The sequence below is a fragment of the Lissotriton vulgaris genome, chromosome 9, assembly GCF_964263255.1.
Source record: "Lissotriton vulgaris chromosome 9, aLisVul1.2, whole genome shotgun sequence".
NCBI classification, from domain to species: domain Eukaryota; kingdom Metazoa; phylum Chordata; class Amphibia; order Caudata; family Salamandridae; genus Lissotriton; species Lissotriton vulgaris.
Genome location: NC_141697.1, coordinates 583688876 through 583711516, shown reverse-complemented (window position 1 = coordinate 583711516; position 22641 = coordinate 583688876). Strand labels below are relative to the sequence as shown.

The 22641-nt window shown below is 42.9% G+C and overlaps 1 protein-coding gene across 2 annotated transcripts in view; it reads left to right on the top strand.

Moving 5' to 3' along the window:
- The window catches only part of VEGFB (vascular endothelial growth factor B), a 315982-nt gene that overhangs the window by 256852 nt on the left and 36489 nt on the right, over positions 1-22641 (top strand). For both annotated transcript variants that reach the window (XM_086938146.1, XM_086938147.1), the window contains exons 3-4: positions 3726-3922; positions 20872-20945. In XM_086938146.1, the coding sequence (XP_086794272.1) occupies positions 3726-3922; positions 20872-20945 (271 nt within the window). The remainder of the gene's footprint in view (positions 1-3725; positions 3923-20871; positions 20946-22641) is intronic.

Below are 22641 nucleotides of genomic sequence, written 5' to 3'. Positions count from 1 at the left end.
CCTTCAGGGGCCTCCCATCCTTTAAGGGTGGGCCCATTCATCCCAAGGACGATAAATATCAGTGAGGTATCAGTAATACGGGGGCCCTTCTTCACATTCTGCAGGGGGCACCATCATTTTGCATTAGACCACTGATGCCACAAAGTACATGTTCAGGCACTGTGGGACGAAGACCGGCCAATGTCATATCCTGGCATTTTTCATTTCTCCCTGAAGTTTCTTCCACTTATATTTGGAAGTCACATCCGGGTAACCCCTAATCCAAGGGACCACCTGTGCATCAACTCCTCTCCTCCTGGCGTAGCCTATCACTGGCCCTGGCAAGGGAGACTGTAATAGGGTAACCACACCCTCCCTCTCAAATGCTCAACTTTACTGTAAGGTTGTGATGGCAATACATACAGACCGACTTCCTTGTATGATAGGCCCACAACCCAACCCTGAGGATTTGAGAACCTGAAACTTGGGTGTGCCACAGTGCCATATAAATCAGCATGGCATGCCTTTAACACAATGAATGGATGCTTGCCCCCAGAAACAACACAATCAACCTCTCCCACTCTCCTCTTCCGGTTATTTGCTTTCTGGAGAATTCATCAAGTTTCCCCCAGACAACTCTATGGTTTAGGAGACTGCAACTCTTCCAAGGCTCTACCTGCTGGGAGCAGAACAAGCATCAGCATACCTCCACCCAGGCCATCTGCTCTGGCTCAATCCAGAATACATGCAACGGGGCGCCGCAGGGAAGGGGAAACCCTTTAAGGGCCACAAGCATGACTAGCTGGCAGTAAGGCTATGAAAATCTTATTTGTTGTTAGCGACAATGGGCAACGAGATCACCTTCCCCAAACTTGGAACAGAATGTAGAGTCCCACTCCATCAGTCTGAAGCGTTATATTAATCTGTGGTGCGTCCTGTACTGCTGCAGGCCGGTGCCCTTAAGGCCAGATACCAAGTTTTTAGCTCTGCCGAACGCCCTGCTGCCTAGAGCGGTTGCCCATGAGAAGGTCCCAGGACTGGAAGAGGTGTGCCAGAGTGCCCAGATACCCTAAATACAACACCTCCACAGGACAATGGAGAACAGCAACACCAGTGATCAAAGTGCAGGTGATCTGACCTCCAGTACTGGTGGCTCTAAATGCCTGTCAGGCTTGCTGCTTTGCACCTCCCTCACCTCCCCTATCTCCTCTGCGACTGTGTTGAGCCACTCTGTATCATTCCTGGTGCAAGCTCTTTTGTCAGGCTTAGCCTTAGACCAGGGTGCTAAGAGAGTATCTGAACCGAGTAGCAGCTGGAGCATCACCCCACTGAGCTGGTCAAAAAGGAAAAAATACAATAATAACTCATTGTTATAATCTTTTTATTTCCGTCCTTACTCAGCTGGGGCAGGTGGGTCTGCTCTCCTCGCAGGGCAGGGGAGAAGTTTTTTGCCCACTCCAAGTGAGACGGCCGGCCAAACCATCATGCGCACTTTGCATGTTCTGCACCCAGGCTGCATTTCAGCCTGGGTGCAAAACACGCCCAGCCTCCCATTTCCTAGCTGAGCGCTGAACTACGGCGCTTAGATGGCTATGGGGATCCTGGTTGCTTCCTGTTTCCTGCCCTGGAAGCAGGCGGAGAGGACCGAGAGGTGGCGGCGGCAGCACACAGGTAAGTGTTTAATTGTTTTTCTTCTCATTCTCTTCTCTCTTGAGCATCAGCTCATCCACCCAACATGCACACAACCCCTCTTTGATGTCTTCAACCTTCCAGACCTGTACTGGTGAACAAGCCCTGGAGTACAGCATAAACTTCAATGTTAAATACTTCTGCAGCGCTATCTATGTTGCGGAACTGTTCCAGCACAACATTGGCTCAATGTTTCTTTAAGAGGCATTAAGCTCAACCATACAATCTAAGGGTTGGTTCCATTCCTGATCTCTTGGGTGGATCCTATAGTGCATACATAGCTGGTCCAATACTATATCCCCCATCTTCGCCCATATTGAACTACCTGCAAGAGAGAAGAGGCAAAATAACACTTGGCCACCAAACGTAGATTGTCCCTTGAGAATTCTGAAGAGAATCCTATGATCTATAGTATTGGAACCTGTTAAGATAGCTAACACCGCCATTGTCCAGTATGTGGGAAGTGCACGCACAGATTTTCAGAGGGGAATTTCTCTGTACAGTGATACTTCCTAAATCCAGATTCCCAAGGCATGGGAAATTGACTGTACACTATTGCTGCAGACAGCTGGTTTATCAAACAGTACCACGAGGGCTTACAGACGAAAGGCAAGACGTAAACGGACTGATAATATGCCAGCTCTGGAGAGTCTAATGTCTTGTCCTTTAGCAAAGGCGTTAATGTGCCTTTACGCAACTACTATAATCCTAAAGTTGAATGTTAAGTTTTTAATGTCCTGCTAAAATCCTTACTATACAATTCTTTTTTTCTATGAAGTGCTATTATCTCTTTCTCAACAAGTAGGCTTCAACCCTGCCACAATTTCCAAGAAGGCTTCTGTAAAGTAAAATAAAAGAAGTCCATGGTTCATGTGTCCTAAAAGCTAAATGTGTCGCCATCTCCACAAGCAATGTTTAGTTCTTGCATAGACACAGCTTTAGGTGCCACGTTAGTTTCATGTTTACCAAAAAAATAAAAACGCATACATAGATGCCTGTCGGCCTTTCATCCATTGATCTGATCAAGTGTCATTCACATTTTGTTTCTGCCCAGCACTTCGAAGAGCATGTGGCAAAGGGTCCATTCACTTCATCTATTGACTCTCCGGCACTTTGAGATGTGACATTTTGCCTGATCACATGTGGACAGTTGCCAGAAAAGAAGTGCACTTAGGTGCCAGGGCTGGTGTGCATGAGCTATATTTTGAGACTTTCTTTGCATATTGTATCTATTTACATACAAAAATAAAAATTGCAAGCTTGCCAAGGCCAGACCTGTTGGCTTTGCCAGTGCTTGTTAAGTGATGGTCTTTCTGCCAATTCAGATTTCTTTGGCATCAGTGATCATATTTCTATGCTGATCTCGCTAGGCAGTGATCTGTTTATTTAATTGGGGTTTCAAGCACCTACGTGTGTTTACCTCGACACTAATTTCAATATTGTGAGGATGTTTACATCAGCGACTTCGTTTTGGTCTCAGAGGGGATCTTGTATGAATTATTCATTTTGCGGCTGACACGTAACGAATTACCAACTTATTAACCCTGTCCTCGCTCTCAGCGGGGCAGCTTGCATTTCATCAATAAGTGAGTGGTTTGATAGCCCCAGGGTCACACTTTTCAGAGAGCATGTGTAGGTCCTCTGCATACCCCTCTCTCGCTCTGTCTTCGCTACCTCCTCGTGCTGTTCCTTTCCTCTTTGTTCTACTCCTGATCATTTCCTCTCAATCCACTTCCTTAACTTGATCTCAGCTTTGAACTCCAATTAGTCCAGCTGTCTCTTCCCACTCTCCTATTTCACTTTGTTCTCTCACTTCTATTTCTGCCTTATCTTCCCTTTTCATCTCTATCAATTTTCCTTCTTTTGCTATCACTTTCTTTTTGTAAAGGCTAACCTTTCTCCACTCACTTCTTTTCCCCTTGTTCCTCTCTTTTCTGCCTCTGTTTCCTCTCTCACTTTCCCTTGATGTTCTTAGGTGATTCACACCACTGGTTCCCATGACATTACCTGGTAGATAACAGTTGGTTGGGCCTTCTTTTGTGTCTTTGCTCTCCCAGTGGTCAAGTGGATTGACGTGTACAACCGCAGCTACTGCCAGCCGAAGGAGCAGCTGGTGGACATTGGAACTGAGTACCCAGACGAGGTGGAGCACATCTTCCGGCCATCCTGCGTACCCCTTCGCCGATGCGCTGGTTGCTGCGTAGACGAGGAACTTGAGTGCGCGGCCACCAGGATGCACGTCGTGATCATGCAGGTGAGTCTTCCACTCTCAGCATCCCATTCCACACCCCACGTTGTTGCACCTCTGGCACTTGATTTGTATTCCTCACGGACACCCTTTGTAGGACAGAATATGCACAGAAGGGAAGCAGATTGCTTCTGGGTGGTCCACTGCAGCAGGGCAAAGAACTTGAATATCATGCTGTCCAGGCAACACTGCATCACAACAGCTGCCTCCACTAGCTTGTGGGGTATTCCATCTGTTACTTTGTCATTTCACAATCATAAGTCACCCACCATGCATCAGGCGGCTCCTCGAGATGGCGGTGAGAAGAACCTCACGTAATAATAGCAGACCATTACAAATCAAGACTGAAAGGATGGGTTTAATAATTAAAAGTGGACATTCAGGCTAGAGTGCGTCATAAGAGAGATTTTTAGGAACATGACCAGCACTGTTTCTTCCCCTGTACATCCCTGAACACCCTGCGGGGTAACAATGGGCTTTATGAATAATCACCAAATAAATCAATCCTTTGTATGTGTAAATGTTCACGGTTAGAGAGTTACTCCCAAATGTAAATTTGGTCATTCTGCGTGACACTGAGGATTTATAAGGGAATTATCATACCATTGTGCCAACAATTCTCACGTTTCAATAAAGGAAAAATGATCCAAGTATTGAAAGGTCAAAGGAAGCTCGTATCTGATTGGACAGTAATAACACCATCGCTCACCTTTTCTCATATATTTTGCATGGATGGAATTTTTATCTTGTAATTATTGTCTTATCTTACTGAATCCAGGACAGCTGAAATGGTTGAATTTCAAAAGATGATAACCCCTGACTAGAAATGTCCCTAATACACGTCAGTGGCTGCAGGTTCAGCTATAGAAGATAAAAAAAAAAATACATTCTTGACAGGCAACCTCCTTGTTTGTGCGTGCTGCTCTCAAACGTCCTTGCATAGTGTGTCACGACTTGTGGACATGCTGAGTGACGTATAGTGTAACCCGGGTATGCTGGTGTGTCCATCTTTTCATTGGCACTCGGCATTTGATAGTTGTAATATTTCCACTCGCGACTCCCAGGAACACTGGGCAGTTGTAATTTACAACTCATCCTTTTTGAGGCCAAAATTGCTGCTCTCCTTGTAACCAGTATTCACTTAAGAATCTTCTAAATGCACCTTCTTAACTCCTTCCTTGCTTATGGTACAGGATATTGAGGGGTTAATCTAAATATTGATGACCAAAATGTAAGCACTGAAGGAATATCTAGGTAAATATAGGTTTAATACACACATATTCACACACTCACACTCACTCGCTTTCAAGAACAGAAAATCTTTCCTAACCGTATATATATATATACATAGATGCTATTTTGGCTGTGATATACTTATAGGACAATACTAACATACAACCCTTTCCTCTGAGGTGGGTCCACCTTCCGAGAAGGCAGTCTGTTGCGAGTTGATACTCCAAAAAAAAAAAAAAAAAGAAACCCTGCACACTTCCCTCTTCAGGCGATGACCATAAAAGAGGTACCCTCCCTCACCACATCCTTAAAGTGGCTTTTCTGCAGCCACTCAAGCAGTCCTTGGTTTTTAGGTCTCGCCTAAGCCATCGCGTTAGCGATGCTTTGACGAGATATAAAAGTAGGGGCTTTCAAAAGTGCTCCCAAAGTGCGGATCGGGTACAGTGCATGTGCGCCGCGCGCGCGCACCATTTGTCCGCCTGCAGCCTTTGGGAGCACTTTCGCAGCCACTTTGATGATCTCAGTGAGCCGCGTGGCCACTGAGAACATCAAAGTGGCCGCTAAAGTGCTCACCATTTGCCACCCCTCCCTTATCCCACTTCCTGCTTGCTAAAACGGTTGTTGAACAAAAAGCTCGGATTGTCTGAAGTTTCCCCCAGAGCATGGGACCGCTTTACGACTCTGCCTTTGATTTGCAAATTGGGGAGGGAGCACCTCACAAAATAAACGCTGTTTCCAGGTTCAAGCTTTTCTCTGATGAAATAATGCATTCTAGGTGATCTAGTCTTGGTTTGCTTCATTACACTATCACACAGGAAACGTATGTTTAATCGGGTGAAACCTCGTGATAAAAAACAGACCCGCAATGGAATGGAACTACATGATTAACGCACACAGCACAGCTTACTGTGTAGATTGCTTGCATTCGCGGACAATGTAGCTCATAGAGTTTACTGCACAGCGCTAATTTTGGATGCATGTTAAGGGTGACGATTTCAGCCAGTCTGGGCTTTTCGTGAAGGAGAAATATAGCTTTCAAGCACATATTGCTCTCTGCTCACCATCCTCCTCCTTCAGCATAAGCCAGTAACCCCCTGCACGTGTTCTACATCAATACACCTTTAAATCCCCCATAAAACCCCCAGGCTCGGGGCGCGTCTGCAGAGCCCCTTTTCCCGGTTGCTCTCAGGGTCTTAGCTCCAATTATTTTCAGTATTGTTTTTTAATGCTCTTTCCGATAAGAGAGAACCTGTTCCTTTCCATAAAGTGACGTATTGTGCTCCTGATATGGGGGGAGGGAAGCGTGGGCCCAGCTGGTCCCAGTTACGACCATCCTGCTGGGATTAGCGTAGGGTGTGCTGGAGACCCTGCCTTCTCTCGGGTTACACTACTGCCCCTCTCCAGAGCCATTACTGTGGCCTGCCCTGATGTCAAAGAGAAGCGTGATTCAGTGGAGTGACTGTGCGCTTAGTACCTGTGCACAATGGAGGCGTTATTACCACAAGTCAGACAGACAGCCGTTACTCGAGGATATATCTTCGCGAGGGAGTCTGGTTCTATATTACGACCTGAACTGGGGGAACCAGGTTCGAGTCTCGGCGTAGGCTCAAAATCCTGTGATTCTGGGCAAATCACTTTCACTCCCCGTGCCTACCAAAACTAATTTGTCATTGTGTAATGTAACCGGCGCTCATATAAAGCGCTCCACTACCTTCCGGTCGAGTTCACGCTATATAAAAACTGCAAAAAAAGAAATCGTTGTTATAATTATATTAGCCTAATCGGCTGAATGGTAGTACACCATCACCCACAATGCGTTAGGATGCTGCATGAAAGCCTATATGTTGAAATAGTGTGCACCATGACATGAAGTGGAATCAGCATCATATTCGGGGTTCATATATTTTCCTTGAATTAGGCCCTATGGTACTCATTATGCCACTGGCTTGGGACAGATAAGGTGTTCTGAATCCTGTGGTAATTCTCTGCCTTCTATATAACTGCCAAGTTTTTCCGGGCCACGTATAATGTGCTGCTCTAGGCCAGTTTTTTTTCCTTTGAATTCTAGGACTTGTAGTTCTGTTTTATTATGGAACAAACAAGACTACAAGTCCCAGAGTTCAAATGAAAAACAGAACTGGGCAGCACATCACATATGGACCTGGGAAGCTTGGCAGGGCTGCTTCACAATGTTTTTTAATTGTTTTTATACAATACTTCATTCGACATGTTTGCTATCTCTAATTGCTGCAAATAATGTGATACTCAGGATGTCCACTGAAGAAAGGATAGGGAAACAGTCTATGTTAACCCCCACCTCAACTGAAACTCAGGAAAGAGATCTGTGCTCTGGTCTTTTTATGCAAAACATTGGGTGCTCAGATGGCAAATTAATTTGTTTGGTGAATTCACACTGGATCTTACTTAGTGTGAGCCTACTAATGGCATAGCTTTGTCAAAAGAAATGTTTTGGGCCTGGACTACAGACTGCTTTTGCTGTCTTTTGGCAGACCTATTGTTACTAATACATAACATTTATTCAGGGTAGGACTTTGAGTCAGCCTGTTGCTGACTGGAAGGCACTGTTGTCTATCTCGGCTGTCTCTTTTGTTCAATGGTTTTCTTCCCTAATCTTGTGTTTTTTCCACTCAGGAGTATTTCACACACAAACACAACACAATCACACCCACACCCACATACACACCCACACACACAAACAAATCAACACCGACACACACAAACACACACACAATTACATCCAGACACACAAACACAACCACAAACTAGACACAACCACACACACAATCACACCCACACACAACAACACACAACACCGCACACTACCACAACACACAATCACACACACACACAACCACACACACATACAAACAAATCAACACCGACACACACACACAAACACACACAAAACACCACACACAACCACAAACACAATCACATACACACAAAAACACACACAAAAACACACAACCACACACAACTAGACACAACCACACACAAGCACACCCACACACACAACCACACACAATCACACAGACACACACACAACCACACACACACACACACACAAATCAACACCAACACACACAAACAACCACAAATACACACAACCAGTCAGACACACAACCACACACAAACACACACATCACCACACACGACCACACACACAACCACACACAACCACATACACACAACCACACCGACCACACAATCACAAACACACACACACACACACAAACACACACCACACACACACACAACACCCACAACAACAAAAACACACACCCTCACAACCAAACCAACACAAAATCAAAAACACACAACCAAACAATTACAACCACAAAAAAACACACAAGCACACACAATCACACACAACCAAACACAATACCACAAACAAATACAAACACACACACAAGCACACAACCACACACGCAACTACTACAACCATAAACAACCACACACAAAACACCCACAAACACAACCACACACACAACCACACACACATAATCACACACACACAACACCCAACCAAACAACAACCACACACACAATCACACACACAATCATTATATGTCACATTAAAAGTCACATTAAAAGTAACACAGGTAATAACAACATAACAGTTAGCTCTCCCCAGTGTGAAGCGTGTTTCATCCGCCATACTGTCTTGGAGGTCTACATTACATACACCCTTAAAGTGAACCACCCACTGCTGTTCCAAGATAGGATGGCTGATGGCTATGTAAAATAAAGCTTGTTAATCACCCTCCAGAAGAGAATGCTATCTTTCAATTAGCACGCCTGAGCTAATAACATCTGTTTACCATTCATAAGAACTATTTTATAGTCTTTCAAACATTTCACAACAAGATCCTTCTCTCTCGGGGACTGTTTGAGAGTAACTTTCAGGAGGCGAAAACACTTTGAACAGGCTTGGTCAAACCATCTAGGGTGATCAGAGTTAGACTTAGTTGTTGGAACCGGAAGCAGGGTTGCAATCTTCCACGCAATCCCTGCGAATACCTTTAAAATCGCCTCATCCAAGATACCCAGGTCCAGACAAGTGGAGATCTCCTGCTAGCACTTGCTAAAGAGCCACACATTAAACGCCTTGGATCCACAAGAGACCATTTTAGCCTTCTCCCTTGATCTACCATGGTGGCTACGGCCTGTATCGCTGGTATTGGATTGGCTCTTCACTTAACACCCCAATATAACAAACCAAAGGATTATTATCACCGAAGGGGCTGCACATTATATTAAAACTTGGGATAAAGAGAAACAGAAGAGCTGAAACAAATATAAAATCTGTAATTAACACACAACCCCTCCACAACCACACACACATAACCACACACACAACCACACACACAACCCCACATACAACCACACATACAACCACACACATAACCACACGTCAGTGCACACTTTCACCAGACACAGACACCATCAGTTGTCACTGCACGCTTTTACCGGGCACAAACACCACCAACCGTCAGTGCACACTTCCACCAGGCACACACCACCAGACGTCAGTGCATGCTTTCACCAGGCACACACACACCACCAGACGTCGGTACACGCTTTCACCAGGCACACACACACCACCAGCCATCAGTGCACGCTTTCACCAGGCACACACACACCACCAGCTGTCAGTGCACGCTTTCACCAGGCACACTCCACCAGCCGTCAGTGCACGCTTTCACCAGGCACTCACACCACCAGCCGTCAGTGGACGCTCTCACCAGGTACTCACACCACCAGCCGTCAGTGCACACTTCTACCAGGCACACACACCACCAGCCGGCAGTGCACACTTCCACCAGGCACACACACCACCAGCCATCAGTGCACAATTTCTACAGGTACACACACCACCAGCCATCAGTGCACACATCAATTGTTAATGCATCCACAATTAACTATTGTAGCAATCGCAGTATGGCGCACTTTACTTTTAATCATATTCATCTAAAGCGCAGCATGCCACCATTGCTACAAAAAAAAACTTGTGTAGGTTCAAGGCTGCATCCTCTATTAATGCTAGTTGAATGCTTCAATCTTATCTGTGTGACCTGGTCGATCATTTCAACAATGTGTGTCTTAGCCTACACGTATGGCCATGCCGCTGATGGAGCGGCATCTGCCGTTTGTCTAACAGGCAATTGTAAGACATAATACAGTGGTATATCCCCAAAGAGAAAGGAATGAGACGACGGAGGGGATGATGAGGTCATTCCTGGCTCCTTTGTCAGGGATCTTTATTACTTCCTTCTCCCAGTACCTACGCCACACACTCCCTTTTAGACGTGTTTGGGCCTCCATAACAGGATTAGGTGAATGTGTGAGCCTCTTTCATGGCCTTCATCTTTCAGATGAGGGTTTAAGGAGGAAGTATCTGTGTTCTCATTTATTTGGACCAGTGAATGGCAATTTGGTGCCTGTACCGTGAAATAAACTCAGCCCACAGTGAAGGTCACAGGAGCAATAAGGCAAATTCGGAGCAATTACTATTATCAGTAACTAATCCGAGCATTATAATCTAGAATATGGAGCATGACAGCCCCGGCGTCCTGAGAATTTTACCAAAGAGAAATATTTATGCATCTGGGTTCACCGTAGCAAAGTCTTCTTCGAGATGGCCATAAGAGAGGATATTACAATGGCTTTGATTTGAGATTATATATATATATATATATATATATATATATATATATATATATACATATATATATATATATATATACATATATATATACATATATATACATGTATATATATATATACACATATATATATATATGTATATATGTATATATATATATATATGCGGTGAAACTCTTCAACTTTGTAATCCCTTTCCCGTGGGGCACAAAAGAAAGAGCACGGACCACCAAGTGCAAATCCTTCGATTTATTTTTCCATTTCAGACCAAGGTACAGCAAGATGGGGCAGCCATTACGCGTTTCATCCCAAACGTGGGACTTGATCACATGACGCCATCCACCTATCAAAATTACTTTTATATACTCACAACACTTTTTTTTGGAATTTTTTTTTCGCTTTTTTTTAAGGGTTTCAAACCCACACCTTTTAAAGTGGCAACACCATGCAAAATGGGTTTACAAAGCTAAATTTCATTAACCATATTTACAATCAAATGCTTTTTTTCAAACAAGGGTAAATCCAAAATCGGTTAACAAAATTCAATAAATTATACAATTGGTCAGTTGACCGTGGTCGTCCAGGCATAAATGCATTAGTCCTGTTAATTTTGGGAGATTTTTTCATATTTGATTCAACGGCCTGTATTAAATCCACAATCAGATAACCTGTGCAAAAGTGGAGATATAAAAATCTGTTTTACACTATTGCATTAATAAATAGGTATAATTACGTTATAAATACATATCATAAATATGGTAAAAACATTAAAAAAACCAAATTAAAGGCATTTTTTTATATGTATATACACTCAATTTGTGGAAAGGTAGCCATTATCTTATTTTTTGTCTCCCATGACCATTATGTTTTTTAAAAGTTTTGCTTAGTAACCCCCAATGCATTTTAATGTACACATCTAATACAAAAAACATTTATATACACCCCAAAAATACCAGTGCCTATGTGCAAATAACAATGTGTTAAGTGGTTTAAAAAGAAGAGTATTCAATTTTTAGGGAATACTGGCGGCAGCAAAACATGTTCTCAGTCTATGGCTATTACAATGTGATGATGATGTCCGAAAGTTGTGACGTCCTATGATTTGGTTTGGGGACTATTTTTGTTGTTCTTTAAGGTGGCCCGCTAAGGGTAACTGATTTATATACAGATTATTTTACTCACAGTGTATAGTATGTTTTAGTTTCAGCATGAAAGGGTTGTAGACAGATTGGAAAAAATTGTGTCTGTTTATCTACAAACTAGCATGGAGTTCCTCAGAACTATTCAAACCATTGGGTTGTTTACTGTCGAGGCTCAAAATATAATGCATTTCCAACAATCTGAGGTTCTTAACTCTGTCCCCACCTCGTTTGTTTCTTGGTACAGAGTCGACCAGAAAATATTTTAGATCCTTAGGATCACCTTCATGATATTTTTGAAAATGCCTAGCCACCGGATAGGTTTTGTCATGGTTCTTAATTGCGCGTAGGTGCTGGAGTACCCTCTGATGTCCTGGTAAGGTCGTACTGCCAACATAGCGTAGACCACAAGGGCACTCCAGCACGTACACCACATGATCGGTTTTACAATCCAGTTCTTTCGTGATGGTCTTATTGGGCCCCCCAAATGGCATGGAAATTTCTGTGGTATTAACCCCATGCTGGCAGGCTTTACATGTCCTACACTTGTAGAATCCCTTTCTTTGTTTGAGCCAGGTACCCTTAGGTGGAGGGCCAGCTGGATCGTTTTCCACTAGGGTGTCCTTCATTGAAGTCCCCCTTCTATACGTTATCATAGGGTTTCTAGGGACCGAAGCACCAATAATGGGATCCTGTTTTATTAGACGCCAGTTTTGTTTGATTATTTTCCTGACTTTTACATGTTCCTTGTTGTAATCTAGGATGAATCTAAACGTGTTATTAGCATCATCCGGTTTGTCTCGGGCAGTACGCTTGCCTAGTAGTTCTTCCCTGTTCACAGCATTGCATTTCTGCAAAGCCTTCTTTAAACACTGGTTGCTGTATCCACGTTCTTTGAACCTGGCGATGCATTCATCCTGCGCTATCTGGAGTGTGGTCTCATTGCTACAGATTCGCTTTATGCGCAGAAGCTCCCCATACGGGATGCTCTGCACTAGATGGTTAGGATGAGCACTGCTTGCGTGCAGGGTAGCGTTACCTGCCGTGGGTTTCCGATGCAACTTGGTTTCCAGATTCCCATTATCAATGTACACTTCTACGTCTAAGAACGTTACCATAGAACGACTACAAGTGGCTGTCAAATTTAAATTTAAATCGTTCTGGTTAAGTGACTCGATAAAACTCATTGCATCTGCCTCACTGCCATCCCACACCAAAAACAAATCATCGATGTACCTCCACCAACTTTTGATATGTTTTTCCAATGTACTTGAGTGTTTGGCCATCAGGACCTGCTCCTCCCACCAGCCCATGTGTAGACACGCATAGCTGGGGGAGAAGCTTGCCCCCATCGCCACACCCCTCCGTTGTTGGTACATCTTATCCTGGAACAAAAAATGGTTATTTTCTAGGCATAGCTTGACCATGTTGAGCAACATTTTGTTGTGATCGTCATACTGGGACCCTTTCCTTGCTAGATAGTATTTTAAGGCCCGTAACCCATCATCGTGCCTAATAGATGTATAGAGGGAAGTTACATCCAAAGTGATTATTAGATATTGGTCACTCCATACAAAGTCTTTCATTTTAGACAAAAAGTCACCAGTGTCTTTGATATATGAAACCAAATTGACAACAAATTCTTGCAAGAAAAAATCAACAAAGATTGAAGTATTTTCGAATATACAATTTTTCGCAGATATAATCGGCCTACCTGGTGGTTTTGCAGTGTCTTTATGAACTTTGGGTATAAAATAGAGTATAGGTATTGATGGATTTGGATTCCATAGATATTTAAATTCATCCGTTGTCAATATACCTTGCTCACGCCAAGCCATAAGTTTTGTTCGGAAGGCTGCATGGACATTGTTCCATATTGCTTTGTTGCTTTTACCATAGCAATGTTCGTCATTGAGCTGTTTTAATCCTTCCTGCACGTAGTCCTCTTTACGCCACAAGACAACTTTGCCTCCCTTGTCGGCGTTACGCACCACGATGTCCTTGTTGTTTTTAATTTTTGTCATGAGTTGGTAATATTGGAGTGACTTTTTGTCCTTTTTATTTTTATTTTGCACGGTCGTCCTGATGGTTACTTTATTCAAGTTTTTTAGATCTGCAATTACTTGCTCCTGAAACATGTCGATATTGTCCTTTAGCATCAACGGATAGAACCTAGATGGTGGTTTGAAAGGGGTCATAGTGTATACTTTTGATGCATTACTCGCCACGGTACTGTTGGCGGCAGGTTGACTGGGTTCATTCATCAAGTCAAACATTGTGTTCACCATATCCTGAGTATTTGGATTTTGTGAAATATCGCTGTTGGCCAATTCTTGCACTGGTGTCTGCGATGCGTCTCCCATATCTTCGTTGTCAGTCATTTTCCCTGACTGGGCATGGAATTTCCGCAATTTGAGTTTTCGGACACTTTTATAGATGTCAACCCGAGATTTCGTGTAGTTAAATGAACTCTCTGGGCAAAAGGAGAGTCCTAAGGCAAGTAACTGTGTTTCCGCAGCATTTAGAGTCATATCTGTCAAATTGAGCACTGTTTTTTCACTGCTTGTCCCTTTGTTGAGTGGAACTATTTTCTCCAATGCTTCTTTTGTTTTTTCTTCGTCTGTGATTTTTTGTTTGAGGCTTCTTCTCCGACTTGCCTTTCTTCTCTCCCCCCTTCGTTTGTTCCTCCTCTGTTTTCTTTTACTTGCGGTTTCCGGGGTCGTAGTGACTGGAGGCGCTCCCAGCATAAAAAATCAACCTCCTCAGTTAGGGAGCGTCGTCTTCCCTTGGTTGGTTTCTCTTTGTTGCGGATCTCAGCCTCAGAGCCGCTTTCTACCGCCGAACTTTCCCCGGAGGCAGATGTTAATTCCTCCTGTTGTCTGTCATTGTTTGCTGCCAATTTGGATGCTCTGCTGTCCGCCTTGAGTGCATCGAATTTCCGAGCAAAGGTAAATATCCTCCCTTGTTCATAGTCGCACCTGTCGCGATGAAACTTGTATGTTTTCCTTTCTCTAATTGTATCCTCCTCCTTTTTTAGTCGCTTTTTCATTCCTTTTTTGATTTTAGTTACTTCGTCCTGCGGTTCCATTGCATCTAATTCCTTGGTCAAGTCGTCTATTTCTTCAGTCAGTTTGATGCAATCCTTTTCCGCATATTTCACTAAGATCAGGAGGAGTTTGCGCGAATGTTCTAAGTTTGCTTCTGCCCATTCGCGCATCATGTCGCGATCCGGTGCTTCATATGATGGGGCAATTAAAATCCTGAGTCCTCTCGGTACTCGCCCTACTTCTATATATCTTTGTAGGGACTTTGCCTCCCACCAGCGTTTCTGTTCTGTTCTCATGAGTTTTTCAAGCCGTTTGCCTTTTTCCTTTATTCCCATACTGCTGTTGGATACTGGTGCATTTTGGGTGTTGTGGTCCTTTTCTAACACCACATCGTCATTAAACATGCTTGCTGCCGCCTCTTCCCTTTCTCTTCTGGCGTCGGCTGCCGCCATATCACTGTTCCCTGGATGAGACAATTGTAGTCTCACTAGTTAGAAGGTTTGCTGCGTGGGCTGGAGCTTTAAGGGAATGTTCGTACCGGCCCGACTTGGCCGCTCGCCTCAGCCCTTTACAGTGCACAATTAACCCCGCACCCAACACCGAGCCTTCACTTCCGTGGCGATTCTATCGGAAGACGTTACCCCACAAACAAACACTCGTTCGGCGCTAGACGCATTTGGACATACGTCCCGCGCTTACCTCAGTGCTCCCGTGGGTTTTTGCCGTCCAATATTGCATTCGCCCTGTTGAGCTCAGTTGGGGGTCTCCGTTGCTGTCAATCCTCCTGGATTCTGACAAAGGCTTGTTGCCAAGCCGAAAACACTCCTTTACAGCAGGTGAGACCGTTTTTCGCCGGGGGGTCCGTGTGGAGACAGGAGGAGTAGAAACCTGTCTATTTCAATGCGGTGAAACTCTTCAACTTTGTAATCCCTTTCCCGTGGGGCACAAAAGAAAGAGCACGGACCACCAAGTGCAAATCCTTCGATTTATTTTTCCATTTCAGACCAAGGTACAGCAAGATGGGGCAGCCATTACGCGTTTCATCCCAAACGTGGGACTTGATCACATGACGCCATCCACCTATCAAAATTACTTTTATATACTCACAACACTTTTTTTTGGAAATTTTTTTTCGCTTTTTTTTAAGGGTTTCAAACCCACACCTTTTAAAGTGGCAACACCATGCAAAATGGGTTTACAAAGCTAAATTTCATTAACCATATTTACAATCAAATGCTTTTTTTCAAACAAGGGTAAATCCAAAATCGGTTAACAAAATTCAATAAATTACACAATTGGTCAGTTGACCGTGGTCGTCCAGGCATAAATGCATTAGTCCTGTTAATTTTGGGAGATTTTTTCATATTTGATTCAACGGCCTGTATTAAATCCACAATCAGATAACCTGTGCAAAAGTGGAGATATAAAAATCTGTTTTACACTATTGCATTAATAAATAGGTATAATTACGTTATAAATACATATCATAAATATGGTAAAAACATTAAAAAAAACAAATTAAAGGCATTTTTTTATATGTATATACACTCAATTTGTGGAAAGGTAGCCATTATCTTATTTTTTGTCTCCCATGACCATTATGTTTTTTAAAAGTTTTGCTTAGTAACCCCCAATGCATTTTAATGTACACATCTAATACAAAAAACATTTATATACATCCCAAAAATACCAGTGCCTATGTGCAAATAACAATGTGTTAAGTGGTTTAAAAAGAAGAGTATTCAATTTTTAGGGAATACTGGCGGCAGCAAAACATGTTCTCAGTCTATGGCTATTACAATGTGATGATGATGTCCGAAAGTTGTGACCTCCTATGATTTGGTTTGGGGACTATTTTTGTTGTTCTTTAAGGTGGCCCGCTAAGGGTAACTGATTTATATACAGATTATTTTACTCACAGTGTATAGTATGTTTTAGTTTCAGCATGAAAGGGTTGTAGACAGATTGGAAAAAATTGTGTCTGTTTATCTACAAACTAGCATGGAGTTCCTCAGAACTATTCAAACCATTGGGTTGTTTACTGTCGAGGCTCAAAATATAATGCATTTCCAACAATCTGAGGTTCTTAACTCTGTCCCCACCTCGTTTGTTTCTTGGTACAGAGTCGACCAGAAAATATTTTAGATCCTTAGGATCACCTTCATGATATTTTTGAAAATGCCTAGCCACCGGATAGGTTTTGTCATGGTTCTTAATTGCGCGTAGGTGCTGGAGTACCCTCTGATGTCCTGGTAAGGTCGTACTGCCAACATAGCGTAGACCACAAGGGCACTCCAGCACGTACACCACATGATCGGTTTTACAATCCAGTTCTTTCGTGATGGTCTTATTGGGCCCCCCAAATGGCATGGAAATTTCTGTGGTATTAACCCCATGCTGGCAGGCTTTACATGTCCTACACTTGTAGAATCCCTTTCTTTGTTTGAGCCAGGTACCCTTAGGTGGAGGGCCAGCTGGATCGTTTTCCACTAGGGTGTCCTTCATTGAAGTCCCCCTTCTATACGTTATCATAGGGTTTCTAGGGACCGAAGCACCAATAATGGGATCCTGTTTTATTAGATGCCAGTTTTGTTTGATTATTTTCCTGACTTTTACATGTTCCTTGTTGTAATCTAGGATGAATCTAAACGTGTTATTAGCATCATCCGGTTTGTCTCGGGCAGTACGCTTGCCTAGTAGTTCTTCCCTGTTCACAGCATTGCATTTCTGCAAAGCCTTCTTTAAACACTGGTTGCTGTATCCACGTTCTTTGAACCTGGCGATGCATTCATCCTGCGCTATCTGGAGTGTGGTCTCATTGCTACAGATTCGCTTTATGCGCAGAAGCTCCCCATACGGGATGCTCTGCACTAGATGGTTAGGATGAGCACTGCTTGCGTGCAGGGTAGCGTTACCTGCCGTGGGTTTCCGATGCAACTTGGTTTCCATATTCCCATTATCAATGTACACTTCTACGTCTAAGAACGTTACCATAGAACGACTACAAGTGGCTGTCAAATTTAAATTTAAATCGTTCTGGTTAAGTGACTCGATAAAACTCATTGCATCTGCCTCACTGCCATCCCACACCAAAAACAAATCATCGATGTACCTCCACCAACTTTTGATATGTTTTTCCAATGTACTTGAGTGTTTGGCCATCAGGACCTGCTCCTCCCACCAGCCCATGTGTAGACACGCATAGCTGGGGGAGAAGCTTGCCCCCATCGCCACACCCCTCCGTTGTTGGTACATCTTATCCTGGAACAAAAAATGGTTATTTTCTAGGCATAGCTTGACCATGTTGAGCAACATTTTGTTGTGATCGTCATACTGGGACCCTTTCCTTGCTAGATAGTATTTTAAGGCCCGTAACCCATCATCGTGCCTAATAGATGTATAGAGGGAAGTTACATCCAAAGTGATTATTAGATATTGGTCACTCCATACAAAGTCTTTCATTTTAGACAAAAAGTCACCAGTGTCTTTGATATATGAAACCAAATTGACAACAAATTCTTGCAAGAAAAAATCAACAAAGATTGAAGTATTTTCGAATATACCATTTTTCGCAGATATAATCGGCCTACCTGGTGGTTTTGCAGTGTCTTTATGAACTTTGGGTATAAAATAGAGTATAGGTATTGATGGATTTGGATTCCATAGATATTTAAATTCATCCGTTGTCAATATACCTTGCTCACGCCAAGCCATAAGTTTTGTTCGGAAGGCTGCATGGACATTGTTCCATATTGCTTTGCTGCTTTTACCATAGCAATGTTCGTCATTGAGCTGTTTTAATCCTTCCTGCACGTAGTCCTCTTTACGCCACAAGACAACGTTGCCTCCCTTGTCGGCGTTACGCACCACGATGTCCTTGTTGTTTTTAATTTTTGTCATGAGTTGGTAATATTGGAGTGACTTTTTGTCCTTTTTATTTTTATTTTGCACGGTCGTCCTGATGGTTACTTTATTCAAGTTTTTTAGATCTGCAATTACTTGCTCCTGAAACATGTCGATATTGTCCTTTAGCATCAACGGATAGAACCTAGATGGTGGTTTGAAAGGGGTCATAGTGTATACTTTTGATGCATTACTCGCCACGGTACTGTTGGCGGCAGGTTGACTGGGTTCATTCATCAAGTCAAACGTGTTCACCATATCCTGAGTATTCGGATTTTGTGAACATAAAAATATAGTTGTTAATTTCATGTGAATCTAGCGTTCAGCTCATTGATTATGTGATACAAAATCTCAAAGCTTTATCAAATACACAGAACAGTTTTGCTTGAGTGATAATGATCTCAGCGAATGAATCACAAGAGGCCACGCCCAAGTGGGCAAACGACCCCGTCACAACAGCACACAGTATTCATTCTAGTATGGAAAAGTCCAAGCCCCAGTGGGCAAATTAACAAAAAATATTTACAATGAATGTAATTGAGGTTCTGTGCAAAGTCCACGCCCCAGTGGGCAAACCTTATGTATAACGGTTCGTTAAATGTATATCCATCAAAGGAGTGTTTCATAACCCACGCTTCCATTAGTTTTCAAAGCAGTTTGCTTGGCTAGGTTTGCTCGCTCCAAACTCAGTCACATCAAAATATGAGGTACCTAAACAGAAAATATCAAAGAGGGGAGGGGAAGTTAAAAACATTTTAACTAAAATGCTATGCAGACAGTATAATCATTTCATATTTACAGATTCATTCAGCAAGGTCTACTGCTAATTCTTCATGCAAATTTAATCCATTGGGGGTCATACTCTCAAAGTCAATGATGTATATATATATATATATATATATATATATAAAAATATACACACACATATACACACACACCACGTGACATTAATTTTTGCTTCCAATAGAATGTATAATTTTTAGTCCATTTTGCTTGAGCGGTCCAAGTAAACTTCTAGAAGGGACTGAGTTGTTATTTAAAAACCCAGGTCTGAAACTTGGCGTGGGCCTGGGCGTCCTCTTGCAGTCCTTTACATTGACCAGAGTTGGCCAGTTTTAAAAACAGATGCAACGGAATTGGCGCAAAAAATTAGACTGGTACAAATGTTGCTGATTTCTCTTGGTTCACTGGCTCGACTAATATTACACACATGCTTTCTAAAAGACTTAAGCCCAGATTCTGAAAACTGACAGGCACCACAGCACCCTACGATGGTGCGCTGCGTGACAGGGAGGAAGCAGGAGGGTGCCATATTCACATAGAAAGTCGCTCTCCTCCCCTCTCGCTAGTGCCGGTGCTGATTTCAGTTGCAAAGTGCCACGCACACACCTTAGCGCCATAGCGCTATGGTGTGTGCGTGAGTAGCATAGGTTTTATACAGGAAGGGTATTCTTCCTGTACAAAATACTATGCTTAAACAAGTGAAAAGCGCTACCTTATTTGTATGTTAGCTGCACAGTACAGCATACCAGCAAAGTCGGAAAAGCACAGAGAGATTAAAACATTTCTCAGTTTAACGCTTGTTTTTCATCTGCATTAATTTTTGGCGCTAAACCCTTTCTACTGATGTTTGAGAGTAGGGTTTAGTGTATAAGAGCATGGCTGGTAGCACAGGTACAACATCTCCCACTCATGTAACTCCCCTTTCACGCGGCCTTGCAGTACTTTTCCATACAAACCAACACAAATACCAATTTGCGTTGGTTTGTGAATCCCCAAAAAGGTTTAGCGTTACAAAAGTAACGCTAACCCGATGTTAAACGTTTGAGAATCTGGACCTCAGACTCAAAATGGACTCTAGATCCCTGCTCTAATTTTATTGCGAAAGGTGACAGAAATTGTCTATCAGCTTTTGAATTTGTCATTCTTTCTGTTTTTATTCCTGTAGATAATGAAGACGAAGTTCCTGAACACGCAGATGGTAGAAGTGCCGTTTGTGGAGCACAGTCAGTGCGAGTGCAGGTACGCTGCTATGCGACAGTTAGTCAGCCACAAAAGTGGTGGAATAAAGTGTTATTCAAAGTTTTTTGTAAGATTAGGTAGGACAAATGATAAAAATCTGGTTAGAAAAGAGTCACATACAGAGCTTTGTAGCGAGATACCTTGAGAGTGTTTTGGGAACAAAGAAGACACAGTTTTGGGGTTGCCTACGTCAATCAATCAATTAGGGTTTGTAAAGAGCGGCTACTGATCCATGAGGGTATAAAGGCACTGGGGTGGGGTTTGGGGTGTGATTCTGGTTCGTCTGCGCTATGGTGTTCATTCGAAGAGCCAGGTCTTGAGGTCCTTCCTGAATTGGGTCAGCAACGGGTATTGTCTGAGGTGGGTAGGCAGGGTGTTCCAGGCCAGGTACATAGATGTGGTAAGGGGAAAGGAGCAGTGCAGAAATCCAGAAACACTAGTAGTAAAGTCTATCTTACACTCTTAGTATCATTGGTATTAAAGGCTCACCAGGGTCTCATCCCTCATAGAGAACACGAAAACCCCAGACCTTTCTGCACAATTTGAGTTTCACCATCAGAACCTCAGGGCTGGTTACATCCGTAAGGTTTGCTATGTAAGTGTACAAACTCGCTCAAAGAATGATATGGCAAAAATATTAAGGGCTGTCATATATAGAAGATACAAGGCAACTACTTTTCAGATTTCAATGAATGATTTATATCTGTAATGAACAAGGCTGATCATGCAGGGTCCTTTCGCAATGTATCAAAATCAGGATGGCCTTGGAGAGGCATTAGAACTCTCATTAGCGCCAAATAACACAAGCTACATACCACTGAGAAATAGCATGCCTAGATTTACTTTGTAGAACAAAAACTGACAGAGTTGCTTTGCTTGTCTGATGCCTGTGGTCTCCTCATGTCTTGTATACTTATATATATATGCGTGCGGATGTGTTCACGTGAAAAACAATTAATACATGCGAGTTATGGATTCTTTTCCTCATAAGACATTCACCTGTAGGTAAATTGTCTGGAAAAAACACAGTTAAAGTGATGGTATGGGTATGATTCATATCCTAAAAACCACTGAAATTGGCTATTCATGGTTAATGGAGCAAAGCGTATCACGGGTCATGAACCCGCACAGGAGGCCCTGTACTGGCTTAGCCCTACACCCTGACCCGACCCTCTTGCCTGAGTTTTTTTTTCAAAATTTGCAAATCTGAAGCCAGAAAAAAAGTTATTACACTGTTAATTTTTAAAAACATCCCCAGATCCACCCAGAGAGCCACAGATCTGCATAGCCATATCTGAATCTGTAAATCTAGTACAAAGTGTCCACTCACAGTAACCTTGAATCCATGTGCGGATCTGCAAAATACGTCCTAAAAACAGAGGGCTTTTGAGATCGAAGGCTCTGCAGTATCAGACAAGGATTTACTTGAACAACAGACAATTTGATGGGTTGTTTTTTGCGCAGGTAGAGAGATAGAGCATAGGAGGCCCCCTGTTTGGACCCTAAACCTTCGGCCACGCTGCTGGCAAACTGTTTTAGAGTGAATCCAGTCTTTCGGACATACTGTGGTTAACATGCAGTCCATATCTATAGATATACCCTCTCTCAGCATATGGAGAAGCATTAGAAAATGACAAAGTGGAATGGGTTGATTTGCAGACCAGAAACCAGCCTGTTCCCTTGAAAATCATTTGTT